The 25,816-nt window shown below is 36.9% G+C and overlaps 1 protein-coding gene across 1 annotated transcript in view; it reads left to right on the top strand.

Annotated features, from left to right (window-relative positions):
- KIF6 (kinesin family member 6) overlaps positions 1-25,816 on the top strand; it is a 387,990-nt gene that overhangs the window by 55,772 nt on the left and 306,402 nt on the right. Inside the window, exon 4 of the mRNA XM_027127150.1 lies at positions 22,709-22,856. Coding sequence (XP_026982951.1) covers positions 22,709-22,856 — 148 coding nt within the window. The remainder of the gene's footprint in view (positions 1-22,708; positions 22,857-25,816) is intronic.

Genomic DNA, 25,816 nt, shown 5'->3' with positions numbered 1-25,816 from the left:
GAGAATTGCTTTCAAATGGCTTGTTTAATTCTAGTGTATCCCATTTTGTACTCAAGAGTCTTTCTTTTTCCGGTGCATCCAGAGGTCCCCGTACCAGCTTTCTCCCTGGGGAGGTCTATAAAACCAACCCCCTCCCACCAGCATTCTCTGGAATTTCTTCTTTTGCAGTCTCACAAAGCCATCTGTTGTTCCTCTTTAACAGTCAGCTAACTGTGAAGTTAGGGAGAAGTGGTTCTGCCCTTCTCTCGCCTTTAGATTTTAAGAGCCTTCTAGCCACCCAGGGGCTTACCTTTTATGTAAAATATATTTAGCACCTCATTACAAGTTACAATCCCTTTGTGATCCTTGGGTTCCAGATAGGGAATTGAAAAGAGTTTTTAGATATCAGGCATCAAAGGAAATTGAGGAGAACATCTGAGTCCTTTCTTCTTCTGCTCTTAAACTTCTGCCTTTCCTAGAGGCTGTCCCCGAAGTCACTGGTACTTTCTCCCTTTGATAGCTGCCCTCAGGAGGAAAACCCTAAAAAGATTAGACATTCTTTTCTATCTCCTATGCTATTAATGCCATTACTAACATGCTGATGTCAAAGGCACGTCTTTTGCTTCTCTCTCAATGGGTGACACAGATATTAATGTTGTTATTATTTTTCTGTCCTAACTTTAGCCATCCTAGTTAGTGGTAAGTGTTCTAAAACAGTGCTTTTCAGGATTTTACTGTATAATTAATGAAAATCAAGGTACTCAAGATGAAAAGATTATAGATCTGCACTACATTCATACCTATAAGATGCTTACTACATGTGGTGTGAGCCACAAAGGTGTGGTTTTAAGATGAGCAATGAAAATGAAAAGTATTAGAATATACTATTATACTATAATTTTTATACTATTACCTATTAGAATAGGTAGTTTAGTTGTATACAACTTAATCTGTCACCTTAATCTTCATGTTTTTGTTATGATTAGCCCTCACTTTAAAAAAAAATGAAGCCAGTAAATGTAATCTCTAAGACTTTTATGTTATTTTTTTCCTATGAACTTCTGAGTGAAGCAACTTTGAGATGAATATTTAACTGGATAAGATTCTAATGAACACACTGGATCATTAAGTTTTAAAAAAAGATGGTCAGATTCATTTTATAACTTAATTAGGTAGTAGAAAGAATATTATATTTGGAATTAGGTAGACCTTAATTTTGGTCTTATCACTCACTAAGTGTGACTTTGATCTAGTTAACTTCTTAAAGCTCAGTTTTTTTCATCTTAAAGTGGGGATAATAGAGATGTCGCAGGAGAAATTCTATAGAGAATGAAAGAGGAGAAATACGTTTGCGAGGAAAAATAATGAGTTAAGTGTTTATCAAATTAAATTTGCAGTGCTGCAGAAATATTTAGATATGTAAATTTTTATCGATTGCTTTAGGACTAGAGATTTTTTAGTTTATTAAGACCATGTTAATAGCACTTGGTAAGATAGTGTCTCAACTATACTATCCATAAACTAATAGCAGGATATGTTTCTCACAAAATGCTGTGAACACTGTTTCCTCCTGTTCTGTTCACGTCTCTTTCCACAGTGGCTCCTAAAAGACCCCTCATAGGATGACGTCTCAGCCAACACTGGCCTGCCCACCTCTGCTCTCATGCCCCTCTAGTGACCACTACTCACCCGTTGGCCACCACCCACCTGTATCAACCCTTCAGTGACTCTCCATGGCCTGCAGGACGAGCTTGACATTACTCAGCTGAACTGTCAGCTCAGTACTGGTCTGGCCCATACCTTCTGCCTTGTTTTCTTTTCCTTTCCCCAAATTCCTTTATGAGTGATCCCAATCAGTTCATATCTTTCTGTTTCAGACTCTCAGCTCGTCTATCTCATTAGATTCTTGTATATGCATGATATAACCAAAACTATGGTGAAGAGTGATTAGCAACTTCATGAGATGCATTTTTATTTACCTTTCTGTTCCCAAGGGCAAATTACCCCCCTTGATTTTTTTTTCTACAATTTGTTTATCCTTTCTCCTTTTTTTGGTATTTATTTATTTTTATTTTTAACATCCTTTTTTTTAAACAGCTTTATTGGCATATAATTGCTTTACAGTGTTGTGTTAGTTTCTGCTGTATAACAAAGTGAATCAGCTATACATATACATATATCCCCATATCTCCTCCCTCTTGCGTCTCCCTCCCATCCTCCCTATCCCACCCCTCTAGGTGGTCACAAAGCACCAAGCTGACCTCCCTGTGCTATGCGGCTGCTTCCCACTAGCTATCTATTTTACATTTGGTAGTGTATATATGTCAATGCCACTCTCTCGCTTTGTCCCAGCTTACCCTTCCCCCTCCCCATGTTTTCAAGTCCATTCTCTACGTCTGCGCCTTTATTCCTGTTGTGCCACTAGGTTCTTCAGAACCAGTTTTTCTTTTTAGATTCCATATATATGTGTTAGCATATGATATTTGTTTTTCTCCTTCTGACTTACTTCACTCTGTATAACAGAATCTAGGTCCATCCATCTCACTACAAATAACTCAATTTCATTTCTTTTATGGCTGAGTAATATTCCATTGTACACAGGTGCCACATCTTCTTTATCCATTCATCTGTTGATGGACACTTAAGTTGCTTCCATGTCCTGGCTACTGTAAATAGAGCTGCAGTGAACATTGTGGTACATGACTCTTTTTGAATTATGGTTTTCTCAGGGTATATGCCCAGTAGTGGGATTGTTGGGTCATATGGTACTCCTGTTTTTAGTTTTTTAAGGAACTTCCATAATGTTCTCTACAGTGGCTGTATCAATTTACATTCCCATCAACAGTGTAACAGGGTTCCCTTTTCTCCATACTCTCCAGCATTTATTGTTTGTAGATTTTTTGATGATGGCTACTATGACCGATGTGAGGTGATACCTCACTGTAGTTTTGATTTGCATTTCTCTAATGATTAGTGATGTTGAGCATCCTTTCATGGGTTTGTTGGCAATCTCCGTATATCTTCTTTGGAGAAATGTTCTATTTAGGCCTTCTGCCCATTTTTGGATTGGGTTGTTTGTTTTTTTCATATTGAGCTGCATGAGCTGCTTGTATATTTTGGAGGTTAATCCTTTGTCAGTTGCTATTTTTGCAAGTATTTTCTCCCATTCTGAGGGTTGTCTTTTCGTCTTATTTATGGTTTCCTTTGCTGTGCAAAAGCTTTTAAATTTCATTAGGTCCCATTTGTTTATTTTCATTTTTATTTCCATTTCTCTAGGAGGTGGGTCAAAAGAGGATCTTGCTGTGATTTATGTCATAGAGTGTTCTGCCTATGTTTTCCTCTAAGAGTTTGACAGTGTTTGGCCTTACATTTAGGTCTTTAATCCATTTGAGTTTATTTTTGTGTATGGTGTTAGGGAGTGCTCTAATTTCATTCTTTTACATGTGGCTGTCCAGTTTTCCCAGCACCACTTATTGAAGAGGCTGTCTTTTCTCCATTATATATTCTTGCCTCCGTTATCAAAGATAAGGTGACCATATGTGCGTGGGTTTACCTCTGGGCTTTCTATATTGTTAACACTGATCTGTATTTCTGTTTTTGTGCCAGTACCCTACTGTCTTGATTACTGTAGCTTTGTAGTATAGCCTGAAATCAGGGAGCCGGATTCCTCCAGCTCTGTTTTTCTTTCTCAAGATTGCTTTGGCTATTGGGGGTCTTTTGTGTTTCCATACAAATTGTGAAATATTTTGTTCTAGTTCTGTGAAAAATGCCATTGGTAGTTTGATAGGGATTGCTTTGAATCTGTAGATTGCTTTGGGTAGTATAGTCATTTTCACAATGTTGATTCTTCCAATCCAAGAACATGGTATATCTCTCCATCTGTTGGTATCGTCTTTAATTTCTTTCATCAGTGTCTTATAGTTTTCTGCATACAGGTCTTTTGTCTCCTTACGTAGGTTTGTTCCTAGGTATTTTATTCTTTTTGTTGCAATGGTAAATGGGAGTGTTTTCTTAATTTCTCTTTCAGATTTTTCATCATTAGTATATAGGAATGCAAGAGATTTCTGTGCATTGATTTTGTATCCCACAACTTTACCAAATTCATTGATTAGCTCTAGTAGTTTTCTGGTGGCATCTTTAGGATTCTCTATGTGTAGTATCATGTGATCTGCAAACAGTGACAGTTTTACTTCTTTTCTGATTTGGATTCCTTTTATTTCTTTTTCTTCTCTGATTGCTGTGGCTAAAACTTCCAAAACTATGTTGAATAATAGTGGTGAGCATGGGCACCCTTGTCTTGTTCCTGATCTTAATGGAAATGCTTTCAGTTTTTCACCATTGAGAACAGTGTTGGCTGTGGGTTTGTCATATATGGCCTTTATTGTGTTGAGGTAAGTTCTGTCTATGCCTACTTTCTGGAGAGTTTTTATCATAAATGGGTGTTTAATTTTGTTGAAAGCTTTTTCTACATCTATTGAGATTATCATATCATTTTTATTCTTCAATTTGTTAATATGGTGTATCACATTGATTGATTTTCGTAATTGAAGAATCCTTGCATTCCTGGGGTAAACCCCACTTGATCATGGTGTATGATCCTTTTAATGTGTTGTTGGATTCTGTTTGCTAGTATTTTGTTGAGGATTTTTGCATCTATATTCATCAGTGATAGTGGTCTGTAGTTTTCTTTTTTTGTGACATCTTTGTCTGGTTTTGGTGTCAAGGTGATGGTGGCCTCATAGAATGAGTTTGGGAGTGTCCCTCTCGCTGCTATATTTTGGAAGAGTTAGAGGAGAGTTGGTCTTAGCACTTCTCTGAATATTTGATAGAATTCACCTGTGAAGCCATCTGGTCCTGGGCTTTTGTTTGTTGGAAGATTTTTAATCACACTCTCAATTTCAGTGCTTGTGATTGGTCTGTTTATATTTTCTATTTCTTCCTGGTTCAGGCTCAGAAGGTTGTACTTTTCTAAGAATGTGTCCATTTCTTCCAGGTTGTCCATTTTATTGGCATAGAGCTGCTTGTAGTAATCTCTCATGATGCTTTGCATTTCTGCAATGTCAGTTGTTACTACTCCTTTTTCATTTCTAATTCTGTTGATTTGAGTCTTCTCCCTTTTTTTCTTGATGAGTCTGGCGAATGGTTTATCAATTTTTTTTATCTTCTCAAAGAACCAGCTTTTAGTTTTATTGATCTTTGCTATCATTTCCTTCATTTCTTTTTCATTTATTTCTTATCTGGTCTTTGCCATTTCTTTCTTTCTGCTAACTTTGGGTTTTTTTCGTTCTTTCTCTGATTGCTTTAGGTGTAAAGTTAGGTTGTTTATTTGAGATGTTTCTTGTTTCTTGAGGAAGGATTGTATTGCTATAAACTTCCCTCTTAGAACTGCTTTTGCTGCATCCCATAGGTTTTGGGCCGTCATGTTTTCATTGTCATTTGTTTCTAGGTATTGTTTTTATTTCCTCTTTGATTTATTTAGTGATCTCTTGGTTATTTAGTAGCATATTATTTAGGCTCCTTGGGTGTAATTTTTACAGTTTTTTCCCTGTAATTGATATCAAGTCTCATAGCGTTGTGGTTGGAAAAGATACTTGATACAATTTCAATTCTCTTAAATTTACCAGTGCTTTATATGTGACCCAAGATATGATCTATCCTGGAGAATGTTCCATGAGCACTTGAGAAGCAAGTGTATTCTGTTGTTTTTGGATGGAATGTCCTATAAGTATCAATTAAGTCCATCTTGTTTACTGTGTCATTTAAAGCTTGTGTTTCCTTATTTATTTTCATTTGGTTGATCTGTCCATTGGTGAAAGTGGGGTGTTAAAGTCCCCTACTATTATCGTGTTACTGTCGATGTCCCCTTTCATGGCTCTTAGCATTATGTTTTGATAGTTTGATTAATATGTGTCTTGGCGTGTTTCTCCTTGGATTTATCCTGTCTGGGACTCTCTGTGCTTCCTAGACTTGATTGACAATTTCCTTTCCCATGTTTGGGAAGTTTTCAACTATAATCTCTTCAAATATTTTCTCGGTTCTTTTCCTTTTCTCTTCTTCTGGGACCCCTATAATTCGAATGTTGCTGCGTTTAATGTTGTCCCAGAGGTCTCTGAGAGTGTCCTCAATTTCTTTGATTCTTTTTTCTTTATTCTGCTCTTCAGTAGTTATTTCCACTATTTTATCTTCCAGGTCACTCATCCGTTCTTCTGCCTCAGTTATTCTGCTGTTGATTCCTTCTAGTGAATTTTTAATTTCATTTATTGTGTTGTTCATCATTGTTTTTTTGCTCTTTAGTTCTTCTTGGTCCTTGTTAAACATTTCTTGTATTTTCTCCATTCTATTTCTCAGATTTTGGATCATCTTTACTACTATTACTCTGCATTCTTTTTCAGGTAGACTGCCTATTTCCTCTTCATTTGTTTGGTCTGGTGGGTTTTTACCTTGCTCCTTCATCTGCTGTGTGTTTCTCTGTCTTCTCATTTTGCTTAACTTACTGTGTTTGGGGTCTCCTTTTCGCAGGCTGCAGGTCTGCAATTCCCATTGTTTTTGGTGTCTGCCCCCAGTGGGTGAGGTTGGTTCAGTGGGTTGTGTAGGCTTCCTGGTGCAGGGGACTGGTGCCTGTGTTCTGGTGGATGAGGCTGGATCCTGTCTTTCTTGTGGGCAGGACCGCATCTGGTGGTGTGTTTTGGGGTGTCTGTGAACTTATTATGATTTTAGGCAGCCTCTCTGCTAATGGGTGGGGTTGTGTTCCTGTCTTGCTAGTTGTTTGGCATGGGGTGTCCAGCACTGGAGCTTGCTGGTTGTTCAGTGGAGGTGCGTCTTAGCGTTGAGACAGAGACCTCTGGGAGAGCTCTCGCCAATTGATATTACATGGGGCTGGGAGATCTCCAGTTGTCCAATGTCCTGAACTTGGCTCTCCCACCTCATAGCCTCAGACCTGACACCCGACCAGAGCACCAAGACCCTGTCAGCCCCACGGCCAGGTACATGGGGAGTTTCTTGCCTTTTGGGTAGTCTGAGGTCTTCTGCCAGTATTCAGTAGGTGTTCTGTAGGAGTTGTTCTGCATGTAGATGTACTTTTGATGTATTTGTTGGGAGGAAGGTGATATCCACATCTTACTCCTCTGCCATCTTGAAGGTTCTGCCCCCCTTAATTATTGTCCATCGAAATCAAAGTGTGTTTAAATTTTCCCAAGAATGTGAAAAATGTCTTCCATTTCACACAAAATTGACATCAAGTTAGAAGATCTTATTTAGTTCTTATTTAATCTTGAGATTGAAAGTTTAGAGAAGAAGGCTTGTAACTCAAATATAAACTAGAGCTCCATGTGATCCAGTCTGTGTAGTGTGTCATTTTGAAGATACACAAAAGTCAGGTTGTTTTCAGGCTCTCAAGCAAATGCAAAGGGTAGGAGAGTGCGTATTTAATGTGCTGCAAACATCTTTCACATCCTTTCTCCATTGCTGTTTCTCTCAGCATCCTCCACACTGATAGCAACCACCTGCTGTCCTCTGCCGCCACACTCGGTTCTCATTTTCCCACTCTCCACTCTCTTTCAGAACTCTTCAGATAACTCATCCCCACAATGTGGGCCCCTTTTCCCCTTCTTTTCTGTGCCTGTATTCGCCACCTCTTAACCTACATTCATGGATTTCTGTTTCTACCTACTCAGACGGCTGGAGAGCCCAAACGCTTTGTTCAGTCTTGAGAGGAAAAGAATGGAGTCTCCAGGAAAATACAGTTTTCTCCCTTTGCCTTTCTAATGACAAATCCTTAAAGAGGAGTTTTTATAAATCCTTCATCTCTCTGCAAACATATTTATAAATAAGTTACTTGGGGTTTTTAAAATTATAGATTAATGTGTAAATTAGAAGATTATGTAGGCATAATATATGCACATCCTCATATATTTAAAGATACTTATCTTGCTAATTATTTTGCACTGTAAGGTTTTTCTTTCCCCTATAAATTCACATAGCACATAGTGCCAGGCTTTAATATAATATAATGGGTGCTTCAAAAATGTGGTTTATCAATTTACTGACAGAAAATTCAGTGTTACAATTTTAGGGAAAATTGTTTTCTTTTCTCTCTTGTATCCCTTCAAAATATACACAAAAAAATGAATTCAGACTTTATGCAAGATTCTGCTCAAATAAATTTCTGTAGACAATGGATTTTTCCACATTACTGTATAAAACTTTTGTTTCATTTTAGTTGCCTCTTTAGATGGTCATCTGAAAATGATTATGCATTTAATGAATCTAAGTGTTTATTCTCAAGGGTCACAGAAAAAATATCTGTCAGAAATGCTACAGTAAATGCATTTTTCATAATGTAAATAAGATAACAATTTAGCCTTCACTTTTTAATACAGTATACTGGACTTGAAACTAAAACATAGTTCAGAACTGGATTGTGTTCAGAAGGGGTCATTTTCTTCTATTGAAGTTTCATGCATTTCTGTTATGTTTCCAGATTTAAGCTGCTTATTATTAATACTGAGACAAAATGGTTTCTTCAGAAACTTGGGAAATAATAAACAACCTCAATTAGAGAGCGCTTTGGCCTGGATTTGGTCCATGAACTTATGAACATGAAGCCGTTTAGTGTGCTTACATCTTGAGAATCCTTTCAAGGGAGTCTGTTTGGATTATGTACCCTGTGATGTGTTTGCCTCTTGCAAAGTTTGGTTTGAAGTAGTTGGGACAAGACTGTGAACAAATCCCTGAGAATCACAGAGCTGGAAAGAACCTAAAAAGGTCCTTTTTCTTAGCCCCTGTATCCAAGGAGAAGAATTTGCAAATCATTCAAGACAGACGGTTGCTGATCCTGTTTTTGTGACACATCCAAGAGTGGGAGTTCTGATTGTGCCAAAGGGACTGTTTGAGAAGAAAGCACCCAACATCCCTGTTCTCCCATCTAATTTAAAACTTATTCAATGTGAGCAATGATGGGAGAGATATCCAGTCTGTTTCTTGGGTGGTTGATGGTGTGAGGGGGTTTACCTATGACGTTTCAAAATCTGGAAGATTTGTTCATGCTCATACCATTCTGATATTTAGTTCAATTTAGTTTACTTAAAAAAAAAAAATCATAGTGTTAATCTCTTAACATTTATCTGAGTTACTTTATACCAGGGGTTGCAAAACTCAAAATTCCACAGAGGGAAGGCAGCTAATCTGAAATAAGCCAGTGAGGGGAATAGGGAGTGGTACTATCTGTGCCCAAATTGGGGAGCACCGGTCCTGTAGGGTAAGAGCATTCAGATTAAATTTTGTTAAAAAAAGGTAGTGCTGGGCAAACAAAATGCTCTTTTGACTGAATCTGGCCTATGAGTTTCTTTTTTGTGACCCTAGTCCAATAACCAGTGTTCCCATAGACACTTACAAAAAGCTTTAAATAATGATCCCAAGTGTATCAATTACCACTTAATCTACATTTGCAGTTTTATTTTTCTGACAAAAACACATTTTGAATGTGTAGATTGTTCTTAATCTAGATATCCTTGCCTTGGATATTCCTTTCCAAAAAATAACTAGTGATTGATTTAGGTCAACTAAGGTTAGCCATGTAACCCACTTTATTTTTCTTACTAGGATTTACAGCTAGATCAATACATCATAAAAGTGGATCTCTCAAGACCTTAGAATGATCTTGCCAGAGCGTGCTTTTAGAAGGACGATGTCTAAACCAAGGGAAACTAAACTTATATGCCTTTAACCAGTACATCCATGTTACATATCTCAAGGGGGCATGATTCAGCCTAGTCTTCATGAATGACAGCACTGTGCCCCTCTGGGGGAGTGATGGCATTCACAGGGACCACACTGTGGCTGGCACTCCATTATTGTACAGAGATGCAGCCCTGCCTTCAGGTCTAGGCTAGTATCATACATTTGGCAAGCAACGGAGTCTAAGACAACAGGGAGTTTAGGGGACTGTGGCAAACGGGAGAACACATGTCCCACATAAGCATTCTTGTAGGCAAGATTCATTGCCAGCTTGAGATCTCTGGTGTAAACCAAGGTACGAAAGATGTTTTGCAGGTCGCTCCAGAAACTTTGTATTAGTTAGGACTCTTCTGTTTACATAAAATAGAATCCCATCTCAAAGAAAAGAGAGGATATCTTGGCTCACATAACTGGGTTAGCTCAGAGAATTGAAGGGGATGCTGCAAAAATCAGGGTCATGGCTACTTGAACTAGGTACTTGACAAGGCTAAGATTCCTTCCCCACCCATCTGACCCATGCTTGGTTCTGCTTCTTCCCTGTGCAGAAAGACAGGGGAGATGGCCCCTGGCAGCCATGGTTCAAGGACCCCAGCAAAAAGGAAGCTTTTTTCCTCTCAAAATTCGTATGGGAGGGATTCTTATTTGCTCTGCTTGAGGCATGTCATCAGCCTCTTAGAAGAATAACTGTTACAGACAGGGCAGGAGTTGGGGGGACCATGGTGGAATGAGGTGGTGTGATTGGCCAGGCCTGAGTTATAAGCCCTGCACACTTGCCTGTTCCTCATGAGCTTGAAGAATGGAATGGAGTGGGTGAAGGGTTTATTATCAGAAGAAGAGGGACTAAGAAAGCTTGCTGGGCAGAACAATTTGGCTCTCCAGTCTACTGCCTTCTCAAGTTTCCCTGAAGCATAGGTTGCCCTCACTATTTTTTTCTACCTACTTCCCCTCTATAGCAAAGGGAATGCCCCATGACCAAAATTTGCTGGAAATTTTACAAATTACGGGTTCGCTTGGCTTAACAGATGGGAAGATTATTTTTATTTATGGCAAAATGGAGTCATGTTAATTGTGTTAATTATGAGTTGCTACTGTCTTGGGTTCAAATGCCTCTTAAAAATTCAAGCTGCTGAATTATGTACTCAGAAATATTCTGAAAGTGAAACAAGTAAGAGTCACTTATCATATTCTCTGTAAAAGACAATTGGCTGCACCAAAGAGCTGCTTGAGGCTACTTCTGAGGGACTTTATTTTAGAAGAAGGGCTGCAGTGGACAGAAATGAACTGTTCTGAAAATTAAAACCGAATAAAAATTAGTGAATTTCAGCTACTGGGGCTCTTAGAACTGGGTGAAAGGCAAGATGAAGTAATAAGGTAGCTATGTATTTACAATAGGGACCTTAATTTTGATAATTCTGGTCGAAATTAGTCTTATTGATGTAAAGATTTTTAGTCAAATTAAACATACTGTATAGTATAATATCTATTTGCTTAAAAAATTCTGCTCTTAGTACTAACTAGTTTATTTGTGTTTTCTGGTGAACTAATTTGATTCGTTCCGATAAAAAGTTTTTAAAATTATAAATAATGTATTTCTCTGTATTTTATTAAATTTTCTAAGTCTCAACGGCATGATCTTTTAAGGTACTACCTCACTTGCCTCTCTCCCCTCAAAAATAAAGGCAGCCCCACCCAGATATGATTCCATCCTGCTCCTGAATCAAACAGCTGTTTAAGTATAGTTCAGATATCTGTTTTCCAGAAATACCTTAGAAGGATTCTTCTATTGAACAAAAAGTAGTTAGAAAACTGCTAACGACACCAATTATAAAATCCGTGATCCCATTACTTCGTTGCTGTTTTCAAATCTGCTTAGCTCTTCAAATTTGAGGGACTATAATATCATTTGTTTGGTTTAGTGAACTAAATTCTCATCACAGTAATAATTTGTTGTTGATTGCTTTGATTTAGATGTTGTATAAGGAGCTTTCTAAAGCCTTCTCATCTAGTTAAACAAAATAAAGTCTCACTTTATGCAGATACTTCTAGAAGGTTTCTTCTACTTGCAGTTAAACAAAGAGTAATAAAAGTGAAAAACTAAAATGATTTGTATTTTTTCTAGTATGTAAATGTGATGTGTGTGGAATAATACTCCAGTTTATAATCTGCAAGAGGCCTGAAGCTTTATTTTTGTTTTATTCATGCAAATACTGAAAGATCAGAAATGACAAAATATCTTAGCTTTGTAATTTAAATTTCTAGGGAAAAATGCGTTTTTCAAAAGGAAAGAGAGGGTTTCTACAATGGAGCTTTCATCTGATATCAAACTTTGGTTTATAAAGCATTGGTTTATTTACATAAATCAGAACTGTCTCTAGCTAGGATGATTTAGGCAGTAACCTGCATTGTTGGTTTTAGGAAGTTCTGAAATATTTCTTAACAAAAATGTGTATCCCATTGTTCATTGCTGAAATTCATCATTTGCTTTTCATTACTTTTATTAGTTATTACTTTCTCTTTCTGTCTTTTAAAAATACTACTACTGGTGGGAATGTAAATTGGTGCTGTCACTGTGGAAAACATGGAGGTTCCTTAAAAAACTAAAAATAGAGTTACCATGTGATCCAGCAATCCCACACCTGGGCATACCTCTGGAGAAAACTCTAATTTGAAAAGATACATGCACCCCAGTGTTCATTGCAGCACTATTTACAATAGCCTAGATGTGGAAGCAACCTAAATGTCCTTCGACATTTGAATGAATAAAGAAGATGTGGTATGTATATACAATGGAATACTACTCAGCCATAAAAAAGAATGAAATAATGCTATTTGCAGCAACCTGAATGGGCTGGATTATCATACTAACTGAAATAAGTCAGACAGAGAAAGACAAATATCATATGATATCACTTATTTGTAGAATCTAAAATAGAACAGTAATGGACTTATTTACAAAACAGAAACAAACTCACAGACATAGAAAACAAACTTATGGTTATCAAAGGGGAAAGGGGGTGAGGAATAAATTAGGAGTTTAGGATTAGCAGATACAAACTACTACATATAAGACAGATAAACAACAAGGTCCTACTGTATAGCACAGGGAACTATATTCACAATCTTATAATAACCTATAATGGAAAAGAATAACTGAATCACTTTGCTGTACACCTGAAAGTAACATGACATTGTAAATTAACTATACTTCAATTAAAAAAGAAGAGTAAGAGACACCAAGAAAAATAAAATAAAACAAAAAATCACATATGCAAATAGAGAATTCTATAGCTTCAAACTCATTCTTCAAAAATTAAGAAGAAATTAAGGCATTCCCAGGTAAACATAAACCAAGAGAATTTCTCACTCGCAAGCTAGCCAGTGCATTTAAGCAAGAAATGAAATAAAAGATATCTAGATTGGAAATGAAGAAGTAAAAGTATCTCTATTTGCCAATGACATAATTGTGTATATAAGAAAATCTTGAGGAATCCACTATAAAATGATTATGAGTAATAAACACATTCCGCAAGTTTGCAGGATATAATATCTATGTAAAAAAATCACTTGTATTTCTACACAGTAGCAATGACCAATCTGAAAACAAAATTAAAATATAAATATTAGGAGAAACTTGTTAATTTCTGCAAAGAAAGATGTCCAAACTAGTCTTTTGGCATTTTGAATACGTTGTTCCATTGCCTTCTGGCCTCCATCATTCCTGTTGAAAAATCCATCGTTAATCTTACTGAAGATTCCTTGTAGGTAATCAGTCACTTCTCTTTTGCTACATTTAAGGTTTGCTTTGTCTTTAGACAGTTTGATTATGACATGTCTAGACTTGGATACCTTTGAGTTTGTCCTACGTGGAGTATACTGAGATTTTTTTTTTTTTTTTTTTTTTTTTTTAGTGGTACATAGGCCTCTCACTGTTGTGGCCTCTCCCATTGCAGAGCACAGGCTCCAGATGCGCAGGCTCAGCGGCCATGGCTCACGGGCCCAGCCGCTCCGCAACATGTGGGCTCTTCCCAGACCGGGGCATGAACCTGTGTCCCCTGCATCGGCAGGCGGACTCTCAACCACTGTGCCACCAGGGAAGCCCCTATACTGAGATTCTTCGAAATATATTATAGATTAATGTTTCCCATCAAATTTGAGAAGTTTAGAGCCATTATTTTTTTAAATATTTCTCCCCTCTCCATCTGGGACTCCCATTATGTGTATGTTGATCTCTTAAGTTTCTATTTATTTTTCTTCATTCTTTTTAATTTCTTTTCCTCAGACTGGATAATCTCAATTGACCTACCCTGCAGTTTACTGACTCTTTCTTGTATTAAGTCAAATGTGCTGTTCTAGTGAATTAAAAAAAAAAAGTTTTGGTTATCTTAATTTTCAACTCCAGAATTTCTACTGGTTCTTTTTTTTTCTTTTTTTTTTTTGCGGTACGCGGGCCTCTCACTGCTGTGGCCTCTCCCATTGAGGAGCACAGGCTCCAGACACGCAGGCTCAACGGCCATGGCTCACGGGCCCAGCCGCTCTGCGGCATGTGGGATCTTCCTGGACCGGGGCACGAACCCGTGTCCCCTGCATTGGCAGGCGGACTCTCAACCACTGTGCCACCAGGGAAGCCCTACTGGTTTTTTTTAAAAATTTATTTTTATTAATATTCTTTTTTATGTGAGATCTTATTCTCATACTTTCTTTAATTCTCTAAACATGCTTTACTTTTGTTCTCTGAACATATTTATAATAAATAAATTATTTAACTAGTTAGTGAGCCGTAGTCTGGGCTTCCTCCAGGACTGTTTCTATTAAATATTTTATTTCTTGTGTATGGGAAATACTTTCCTATTTCTTTGTGGGTCTCAAAACTTTTTTTGTTGGAAAACTGGGCGTTTTAAGTAATATAATATGTCAGTTCTGAAAATCACATGCCTACCCTCCCCAGGGTTTGTTATTGTTGTTTGTTATTGTTGTTGCTGCTGCTGGTTTGTTTGTTTAGTGAATTTTCTAGACTAATTCTGTAAAGTCTGTATTCTTTGTTGTATGCAGCCTCTGAAATCCCTGCTCAGTTGCTTGGTCATCAGCTAATGATTGGACAGAGATTTCCATAAATGCCTTGAACCAGTTTCCAAGCTTTTGATGAAGAACTCTGTGTATGTGTTGGGGTACCCCTTCAATGCTCTAGAAATTTATAACTCTGCCTTAGCCTTCATTTTATGCTTGTGCAGAGCCTCAAGGTCAGCCACAAGTGAGATATAATGACCTTCTCAGGTCTTCCCTGGGCATGCACGTAGCCCTGCATGTGTATGTGTCTCTCTAGAGCCCCAGGAATATATCATAACTTTTCAAACCCCCTCATAGACATATCATGCCACAGATGTTTATTGTAAGCTTTTGTTCACCCTCTTGTTTGCCTCCTAGCATTGCAGGTTAGGGCAACTGTAATATTAGACACTTAACACTGATTTTTTTTTTTGTTTTTCAATAAACACCATGCGGAGAGGCTCTTTGCACTGAGTAAACTCTGAGTCAGGTCAGACAATGACAGGTGCTCAGAGTGGGGCTTTTCCAGGTAGCTTCCAGACAGATCAGAGAAGTACATTTCTTTGGGCTTTTTGGGGAGCTCCAAACCTGTACTGCCCCCCAATCGTTGCTAGTCTCCTGGTTGCTAGTTTGCACAGTCACACTTACTGTGGTTGCAAGGCTATTGTCGTTCAAGGTTACAGTGGAGTTGGGAATGATTAGGTTAAAATATCATAAAGCTCACTGTTTTTACTGTTACTCAGCCATTTTTCTTGAGTAAGCACTCCTTGGACTGTTGTGAGCCTTTGGATAACTTCTAGGGTTTTGAAAAATTTGATTTTTACTATATTTGCCACTGTTCCCATTGTTCTTGTGGAGAAGTAAATTTTAAAGGTCCTTATCCCACCATCTTTATTTTTAATTAGTATTTTCCCTTAAGACAGATGAGACTGGAAGCATATGAAATTTCCCAGTGCCCATTGGAGAGGGGGCAGATTGAGTTTGGATGAGGAGGCTGTACAGAAAGGAACTGGAGACAAATTTTGCCCATTTACATTTCTTTGTTTATTTTTTATTGTAGCAATGTAATACAGAAATAGCCATAGAGTATATATAGGTGAAACTTACATTTAAAAATCTTTATATAGCATTCTATGAAGCTTTGACATTTGGTTTTCTATTCCACTGAAGATGGGGGGAGAGTGAGCACATATTAGAGGATAGTATATTAAGACAACTGGTAGAAAGAGAGAATATTTAAGTTAAAAAAGTAGATATAACAATCATCAGGTGCCAGTGTAGCACACTACAGTACTCACTTTTCATAGGCTGTAGCTAAATCAAAATGAAAATGCTAATTTGTTCTCTGTATCCTTTGCTTTTCAAGACAGGAATGCCTAATATATTTTAGAAGGTTTTCTATCAAAAAACAATAAAATGTTTAATGTTTGATACTTAAAGTCATAGACTTCATTTACCTAGAGCATTTATGGCGAAGAAATTTATATTCAAATGACATTGCTAATGGGATAGTGCTATATAACTGGTGACAAATTCTGTTGAGCAGAAATATTCTATAATAATCCAGCTCCCGTAGCCCAAGGCTCCAGACTGGCCATAGCACCAGGCTGGCTCCTGTGAACCAGTCTCCAAGCCAGCTCCTGTGAACTCAGGCTCCCAATCCACCCCTGCTCTTGACTGGACCCAGATGCCAGACCAACCCCAGTGATTCCCAGTGCCTGGTCAGCCCCTGTGGACAGCAAGATCCAAGTTCACCCATGCAGGCATGACATCACCAAAGGAAATTGATAAAGCTCCCATGACCGGCCCTAAAGAAATAGAGATCTATGTACTTTCTGACAAAGCATTCAGAATAACCTGCTTAAAGAAATGTGGTGAACTACAAGAAAACAAAGATAGACAACTAAATGAAATTAGGAAAACAATGCATGAACAAAATAGGAAGTTCAACAAAGAAATAGAAACCATTAAAAAAACAAACAAAATCCTAGGGTCAATGAGTACAATAACTGAATTGAAGGTTCATGAGAAAGCTTCCGTAGCAGATTCAACCAAGCAGAAGCAAGAATTGATTAACTAGAAAAAAAGTCATTTGAAATCATCCAGTTAGAGGAGCAAAAAGAAAAAAGAATGAAAAAGAGTGAAGAAAACCTACATGAAGTATGGGATACCATTAAAAGAATCTACTCATTATTAAAGTCCCAGAAGGAGAAGAGAGGGATAAAAAAAAGGTGCGGAAAGCTTATTTAAAGAAATAATGGCTAAGAATTCTCAAATCTGGGGAAAGATTTGGACATCCGTGTTCCTGGAGCTAATAGGTCACCCCAAAATTTCAGACCAAAATGGTCTTATCCAAGACATATTAAAATAAAACTGTCTAAAATCAAAGACAAAGAGAAAAATTTAAAAACACCAAGAAAAAAAAATCCTCACAATAAGGGAAACCCCATAAGGCTATCAGCAGATTTCTCAGCATAAACTTTGCAGCCCAGGAGAGAGTGGAATGATATATAAAAGTGCTGAAAGAAGAAAAGAAAAAATCCTGCCAACCAAGAATACTTCACTGGCAAAGTTGTCTTTCAGAAATGAGGAAGAGATACTTTCCCAAACAAACAAAAGCTGATGGAATTTATCACCACTAGACCTGCCTTACAAGAAATGCTGAAAGGAGTTCTTCAAGCTGAAAAGAAAAGACACTAATTAGCAACATGAAAACATATGAAAAGATAAAACGTACTGGTAAAGGTAAGTATATAGTCAATTTCAGAACACTTTAATACTGTAATATGGTGATGTGTTAATTGTTTAACTCTAGTATAGAGTTTAAAATGCAAAAGTACTAAACATAACTATAGCTACAATATTTTGTTAATGAATACACAATATAAAAAGAGGTATTGTGATATCAAAAACAAAATATGGGGCAAGGAGTAAATGGGTAGAATTTTGGGTATGTGATCAAATGGGTATGTGATCAAAGTTAAGTTGTTATCAACCTAAAATAAACTGTTATATCGTTAAGATGTTTTATGTAAGCCTCATAGTAACCAAAAAGCAAAAACTTATAGGATATACACAAAAGACAGAAAGGAGGGAATCAGAGCATACCACATGGAAAACCATCAATTCACAAGGAAAGACAGGAAAAGAGGAAGAAAAGGACAAAGGAACTACAAAGCAGCCAGAAAGCAATGAATAAGATGACATTATTAAATCCTTACTTATCAATAATTACTTTAAATGTTAATGGATTAAATTCTCCAGTCAAAAGGCACAGAGTAGTTGAATGGATTAAAAAACAAGACCCAACTATATACTGCTGATAAGAGACTCACTTCAGTTTTAAGGACACATGTAGACCTCAAGTGAAGGGATGGAAAAATATATTTCACACACATGGAAACCAAAAGAAAGCAAGAGTGTTCTTATATCAGACAAAGTAGACTTTAAACCAATAAATGTAACACGAAACAAAGTTAATCATAATGATAAAAGAGTCAATTCATCATGAAGATATAATAATTGTAAATATATACGCATCCAACATCAGAGCACCTAAGCAAATGCTAACAGATCTGAAGGTATAAGTAGGCAATACAATAATAGTAGTGGAATTCAATACCTCTCTCTCAACAATGGATAGATAATCCAGATGGAAGATCAATAAGAAAACATTGGATGTGAACTATACGTTAAACCAAATGGACTTACCAGACCTATACAGAACATTCCTACCAACAGCAGCAGAATGCATTCTTCTCAAGCATACATGGAACATTCTCCATGTGTGATAGATCATATATTAGGTCACCAAAAAACCTTACAATATCTAAGAACATTAATTATACCAAATATCTTTTCCAACCACAATGGTATGAAACTAGAAATCAATAACAGGAGGAAAACTGGAAAATTCCCAAATGTGTGGAAATTAAACAACACACTTCTGAATAAACAAAGGGTCAAAGAAGAAATCAAAAGAGGAATCTAAAAATAGCTTGAAAGAAACACAAATGGAAACACAACACACTAAAACTTATGGGATGCAACAAAAGCAGTTCTAAGAGGGAAGTTTATAATTATAAATGCTTACATTAAGAAAAAGAAAGATTACAAATAACCTAACTTTTAAACTCAAGGAACTAGAAGAAGAAGAACAAACTAAGCCCAAAGTTAGAAGATGGAAGGAAATAGAGATCAGAGCAGAAATGAGCAAAATAGAAACCAGAAAGACAATAGAAAAAAAATCAATGAAATGAAAAGCTGTTTTTTTAAAAAAGATAAACAAAATTGACAAACCTTTAGCTAGCCTAAGAGTAAAAGGTAGAATTCTCAAATAAAGTCAGAGATGAAAACAGAGACATAACAGCTGACATCACAGAAATACAAAGGATCATAAGAGACTACTGTGAACCTTAATATGCCAACAAATTGAATAACCTAGAAAAACTTTTTTAGAAATATGCAGTGTAGCAAGATGGAATCATGAAGAAATAGAAACTTTGAACAGACCAATAACAGTAAAGAAATTGAATCAGTAATCAGAAACCTTTCAACAAAGAAAATCTTGGGACCAGATGGTTTCACTGGTGAATTCTACCAGATATCTAAAAATTATCACCTTTTCATCCTTTTCAAACTCTTCTAAAAAAATTAGAGAGGAGGAAACATTCCCAAATTCATTTTACAAGACCAGCATTACACTGATAACAAGCCAGACTAAGGACACCACAAAACTATAGACTAATATCCCTGTTGAATATAGATGCAAAACTTCTCAACAGAATACTAGAAAACTGAATTCAACAGCATATTAAAAGGATCATACACAATGTTCAAATAGGATTATCCCCGGAATGCAGGGATGATTCAACGTATGCAAATCAATAAATGTGATACACCACAGTAATGGAATAGAAGATAAAAATCATTTGATCATCTCAATAGGTGCAGAAAAAGCATTTGACAGAATTCAACATTCTTTCAAGATAAAAACTCTCAACTAAATTGAGTATAAAAAGAATGTACCTCAACATAATAAATGCCATATATAATAAAACCACAGCTAACATCATACTCAATGGTGAAAGCTTTAAAGCTTTCCCAGTAAAATCAGGAATAAGACAAGAGTGCCCACTTTTACCACTTCCATTCAACATAATACTGGAAGTCCAAGCCAGAGCAATTAGGCAAGAAAAAGAAATAAAAGCCATCCATATTTGAGAGGAAGAAGTAAAATTGTCTCTGTTTGTAGATGATATGATCTTACATATAGAAAATCCTAAAGAATCCACCAAAAAACTGTTGGAACTAATCAACAAATTCCCTAAAGTTGCAGGATACAAAATGAAAATACAGAGATCGGTTGTGTTTCTATACACTGGCAACAAAATATCTGAAAAAGAAAGAAAAAATACAATTTAATTTACAATAACATCGAAACCAATAAAATACTTAGAAATAAATTTAACCAAGGAGGTGAAAGATCTGTACACTGGAAGTTACAAGACATTGAAGAGGAAACTGAAGAAGACACAAATAAGTGGAAAGATATACCATGTTCTTGGATCAGAAGAATTAATATTGTTAAAATGAACATACTACCTAAAGCCATCTATAGATCCAATGCAATCCCTATTAAAATTTCAATGGCATTTTTCACAAAAATAGAAAAAAAATCCTGAAATTTGTAAGGAACTACAAAAGAACTTGAGCAGCTGAAGCAATCCTGAGAAAGAAGAACAAAGCTGGAGGCATCATACTACCTGATTTCAAGAGAAGAAAAGGGAACCCTTGTACACTGTCATTGGAAATGTAAGTTGGTGCAGCCACCATGGAAAACGTATAAAGTTTCCTTAAAAAATTAAAAACAGAACTACCATATGATTTGGCAGTCCCACTTCTGGGTATACCTTCAGTATCTGTGGGGGATTGATTCCAGGACCCCTTGCATTTACCAAAATCCATGAATACTCAAGTCCCATATTTGGTTCTCTGTATCCTGTGGGTTTCAAATCTGTGGATTCAACTAACCCTGGATGGAAATTTCAATACATAGTTGGTTGAATTTGCAGGTATGAAACCCTTGAATACAGAGGGCTGGTTGTATTTATTGAAAAAGAAAATCTATGTCAAAGTGGATCCACACAGTTCTAACCCAAGTTGTTCAAAGGTCAACTATATATCCAAAGGAAATGCAATCACTATCTCAAAGAGATAATCTGCACTTCCAAGGCAATTGCCAAAGCATGGAAAAACTTGTGTCTATCTATGGATGAATAGATAAAGATGTGGTATATTTTCACAATGGAATATTATTCAGCTTTAAAAAAGAAGGAAATCCTGCCTTTTGTGACAAGATAGATAGACCTTGAGAGCACTGTGCTAAGTGAAATAAGTCAGAGGAAGACAAATACTATATGTTCTCACTTATATATGGAATCTATAAAAACAACCTCATAGAAATAGAGAGTACATGGGACTTCCCTGGTGGTGCAGTGGTTAAGAATCCGCCTGCCAATGCAGGGGACACGGGTTCAATCCTTGGTCTGGGAAGACCCCACATGCTGCAGAGCAACTAAGCCCATGTGCCACAACTACTGAAGCCCACGCACCGCAACTACTGAACCCACGCGCTGCAACTACTGAAACCCACATGCTCTAGGGCCCACGTGCCGCAACTACTGAGCCCGCATGCTGCAACTACTGAAGCCTGTGCACTGCATAGAGCCCATGCTCTGCAACAAGAGAAGCCACTGCAATGAGAAGCCTGTGCACTGCAACAAAGAGTAGCCCCCGCTTGCCACAACTAGAGAAAGCCTGCTCGCAGCAACGAAGACCTAATGCAGCCAAAAATAAATTTAAAAATGAATAAATAAAAATTTTAAAAAGAGAAAAAAAATAGAGAGTAGAATGGTGGTTACCTGGGACTATGGGGTAGAGGAAATGGGGAGATGTTGGCCAAAGGGTATAAACTTCCAGTTAAAAGATGGGTAAGTTCTGGGCATCTAATATACAGCACAGTGACTGTAGGTAACGGTACAGTATTATGTATTTACAAGTTGTTAAGAGAGTAAATCTTAAATGTTATCACCACAAAGTATACTTTTTTCCACAAGTATTTGAGGTGATGGATATGTTGATGGATGTGTTAACTAAACTTACTGTGGTAATCATTTCACAATATATACATGCGTCAAATCATCACATTGCACACCTTAATCTTATATATGTTATATGTCAATTATATCTCAGTAAACCTGGGAAAAAAGAGACATTAGATTAAAAAGTAAGGAGATTTTTATAGAGTTTGTAATAATGTTTCAATTGGTTCATTAATTGTGACAATTGTACAATACTAGTGTAAGATATTAACAATAGAGGAAACTAGCTGTGGGATATATGTGAACTCCCTGTACTATCTTTGCAACTTTTTTGTAAATATAAAAGGGTAGACTACATTTGACCTTGAACAATGCAGGGGATGGGGCACCAACCCTCCCCGCAGTTGAAAATCCAAGTATAGCTTTACAGCCATCCCCCTGTATCCATGGTTTTGCATCTGGGGATTCAACCAACTGAGGATCGTGTAGTACTGTAGTATGTATTTAGTGAAGAAAATCTGCTTATGAGTGGACCCACACAGTTCAAACCCCTGTTGTTCAAGGGTCAATTGTATTCTAAAATAATAATTTGAAATAAAGAAAATATTTAAGATGACTGGATCCCATTTGAGTTATAGGTCCTCTCTCAGAAAAAAGGATTGATGTGCTGAGACTCCTAGATAAAAAATAATTTCTAGCTAGATAGTCACATACATAAATATTTTTATAGATATTTCTATAAGTGTCTTTTCAGTAGTGTTGAATCAAGTTGCTCTTAGAATACTAGCCATTTAATACAAATGCAATTAGCCATTTTGATATTAAAAGTTTGCTATTTCTTTATGTAGTGTACTGGCAGGTTACAATGGTACCATCTTTGCATATGGACAAACAGGCAGCGGTAAGACATTCACCATCACAGGTGGGGCAGAGCGCTACAGTGACAGAGGCATTATCCCAAGGACGCTGTCATACATTTTTGAGCAATTACAAAAGGTATGAAGCTTTAAGTTCATTTTATATTTGATATATTCAGCAGAAATTTACTGTGGGCGGAAAATTTATCATGACATTTTGTTATATTATACCCAAATGAGGAAATATTGTGTAGTAACTCTGGCATTTACATTTAAGGAAAGTTTGGGATTTTGCTGAAGAGGTGAAAATCCAGAAGGTGCTTCTCATTAAAGGGGATGCTACTACAGCAAAGGCTCAAAGGGCGTTTGTTCTGATACACCCATGGAGGTTAAAACACATTTTACCAACTTTTATATTTGTCATTAAATTGAAGAATATCCTTTTGCCAAAATGGACCTTTGTTTTAGCTACTAAAGCACTGAATAGGATAATGTGGTTGTACTTTTTCACACTTTTAATGGAAACCCAGAGGAATTTACCACAGTAAAAATCCTATTGCAATTAATATTATTATAAAGGGGAGTTTCCTATCTATATTATATGCATCATTTATTGTGTGGTTCCAGATGCCTGTTGCTTTATCAAGATTTAATAAAACTAACAATGTAGGTACCTCTATCCCCATTTTATAGTAGGGAAGACTGAGTCTTGGGATATATTTATTTTCCTCTGCATCCTCATAAGTAGCTGATCTGGAGCTTCCATCCCAGGTCTGTGTGATGCCAAACTCTGTGCTTTTTAACCACTACATACCCTGCCTCTGGGTATCAGACTGGCTTTATTTTAATGGTTGTATTTAAACAAACTCTATGTAATGAGTCACTTAACTTCTCTGGGTTTCAGTTCTGCCCTCTGTGAAAGTAGGGACTAAACTGTACTAGAGGATCTCCAGCGTCCCTACTAGTTCCAACAATTCTTTGGTTGTAGCAATTCTGTATAACAAATGTCCTAACTAGGTCAGTGTAACAGTCTTTCCAAAATATCTCAACTGTATGCCGCTTGTATTCTGAGTTGCAAAGATGAGAAGTTGCTGAGATCTGCATAATTCTAATTTCCACCCATAAAGTAGCAATTACCCATTAGTTCAGCTCATCACTCACTAGCGCAAACATGCCAGCTCTGCATGCCAGAAAATTTGGAAAAGCAAGGATAGCGTAGAGTGTATATGTTGGATCCAAATCCTTTCTTTTCATTTACTCATTTATTTCTGACATTAGCTCTTCTGTTTTGTTCCCAGATTTCGCCAACTGGGAATATAATTTCTAATAGTTTTTGTTGCTGTGGCCTAATGTGGGAGCGTGCTGTCTTGGGAAAATCATTGAAGTTGGTGCAGGCCAACCTGGTTCTAAGTGCACTACTTACAGGATGTGGCCTTGGGCAGTTCCTTAATGCCTCAGGCTTGTGGAGTAGCTGTGAGAGTTGAATATACTGTATTTAAAGATATTGTCCAGTTCCTGGCACATAGGAGATGCTCAGAAAATGATAGTTATTACTATTGCCATTAATAGCCATATATATATGCACGTGGCCAAGTGATTGCTGAACAATTTCAAAGAATCCTTTGAAACTCAGAACAAATGAAGCTAATTCCCCTGATTAAGTTAAACAGAATAAACAAATTCTTTCCTAATAGAAAATCTATTTGTCTCTTTTTAAATTTTGTCTATGGTTACCAAAATACAGTTTTAAAAGTCTAAATATCTCCCAAGTACCTACCATCTGTTGGGTTCATTATTTTATATCTGTTTGTCATTGACACTACTCTAAACCCCATTTCATTCCAAATGATTCTAAATAACTTCTTGGTTTGGAGAGAGCCCATCAGATCAGCTTATAGCCAGGACAACTCCTTGTAGACGAGCAGATTAACACAATGGGGTACAACACATTAGTTATAACCCGACTGAGCTATGGTGAAACAAGTCAGAGGCAACTTTGAAGTTCTTCATAAAGTTTGTCCTCATTGTTTAGCGGAAAAATGCTGACAGGTACTCAGATGCTCCCAGTTGATTACTTTAGAGGACACATGGTGCTCTCCAGAATCCTTAAAGGAAACATTTGACTTATGCAACGTATTTATTTCAAGATAAACTAAGAACTAGTGCATACTGGGTCCTAAAATGCCTGTGAGTGTGATAGGAGCACATTTGCAAAGATTTTAAAAGAAGAAAATTGATTCCATTTATTTTAGAGATCACTGCTCATTATTTTTGAGTATCGTAAGGTTCATACTTGTTTGGGGGCAAGAGAAAAGGCTGTCTGCAGCAAACATGTGCGTTACATTACAGTCTGGCAGTCCTGAAGAGTAAAAAAGGAGTAATAAGGAAAGGTAGCTGCCACATAGCTCAGTGAATTTTAAGTGTGTATTCCAAGAAAAGCCCAGAAAATGCAGAAGCCAGAGGAGCCAAAGGCATTATCCCTATCATCTCTGGGCAATGGACTTGCCATTTTCCTGACTTTTAATTATTTCTTCTAGTTTCTGAAAGAAGAGAGTTTCTCCACTGCTGATGAACGTAGAAGTTGGCTGCTCTTTTTGCCTTTCTTTTCCTTTCCTTTTGTATTCACATACTGAATTCTCTATTTGGAGGCTTTCAGAAATAATAATAATAATAACAGCAATAATAATAACCTCAGCAACAGCAATGATTTATTGGTGCCTATTAGCAGGCCACACATTTTTGGTAGGATTTAAAATGCAGAACCTTATTCCTCTGTCACAGCAGTTCTGCCATATTCTAAAGGTTATTATCCCCAATTTCGTGATTAAACAACTGAGGTTAAGGGTGCAGGATCACTCAGTTATAAAGGCAGATCCAGTGTTCTAACCCAGTTTTGTCTGATGCTAAGAGGAACTCATAAACGTATGCTAAAATCTCAAACCGTAATCTATGGGATATTTCACATATGTTCAGATAAGTTTTAGAAATACGTTGTTTTAAACAGGATCTCAGGATGTTGCTGAGTGATTCCCCATGGGCTTTAACTTGCTCTGAGAATCTTTCAGAGATGGACAGTATGTATGCTGATCATGGAACACT

Source organism: Aethalodelphis obliquidens, unplaced genomic scaffold (genome assembly GCF_003676395.1).
Source record: "Aethalodelphis obliquidens isolate GAN/ISIS:26980383/991018 unplaced genomic scaffold, ASM367639v1 scaffold31, whole genome shotgun sequence".
NCBI lineage: Eukaryota > Metazoa > Chordata > Mammalia > Artiodactyla > Delphinidae > Aethalodelphis > Aethalodelphis obliquidens.
Note: the sequence above shows the minus strand (reverse complement) of the source record. Positions and strands in the feature narration are given on the sequence as shown.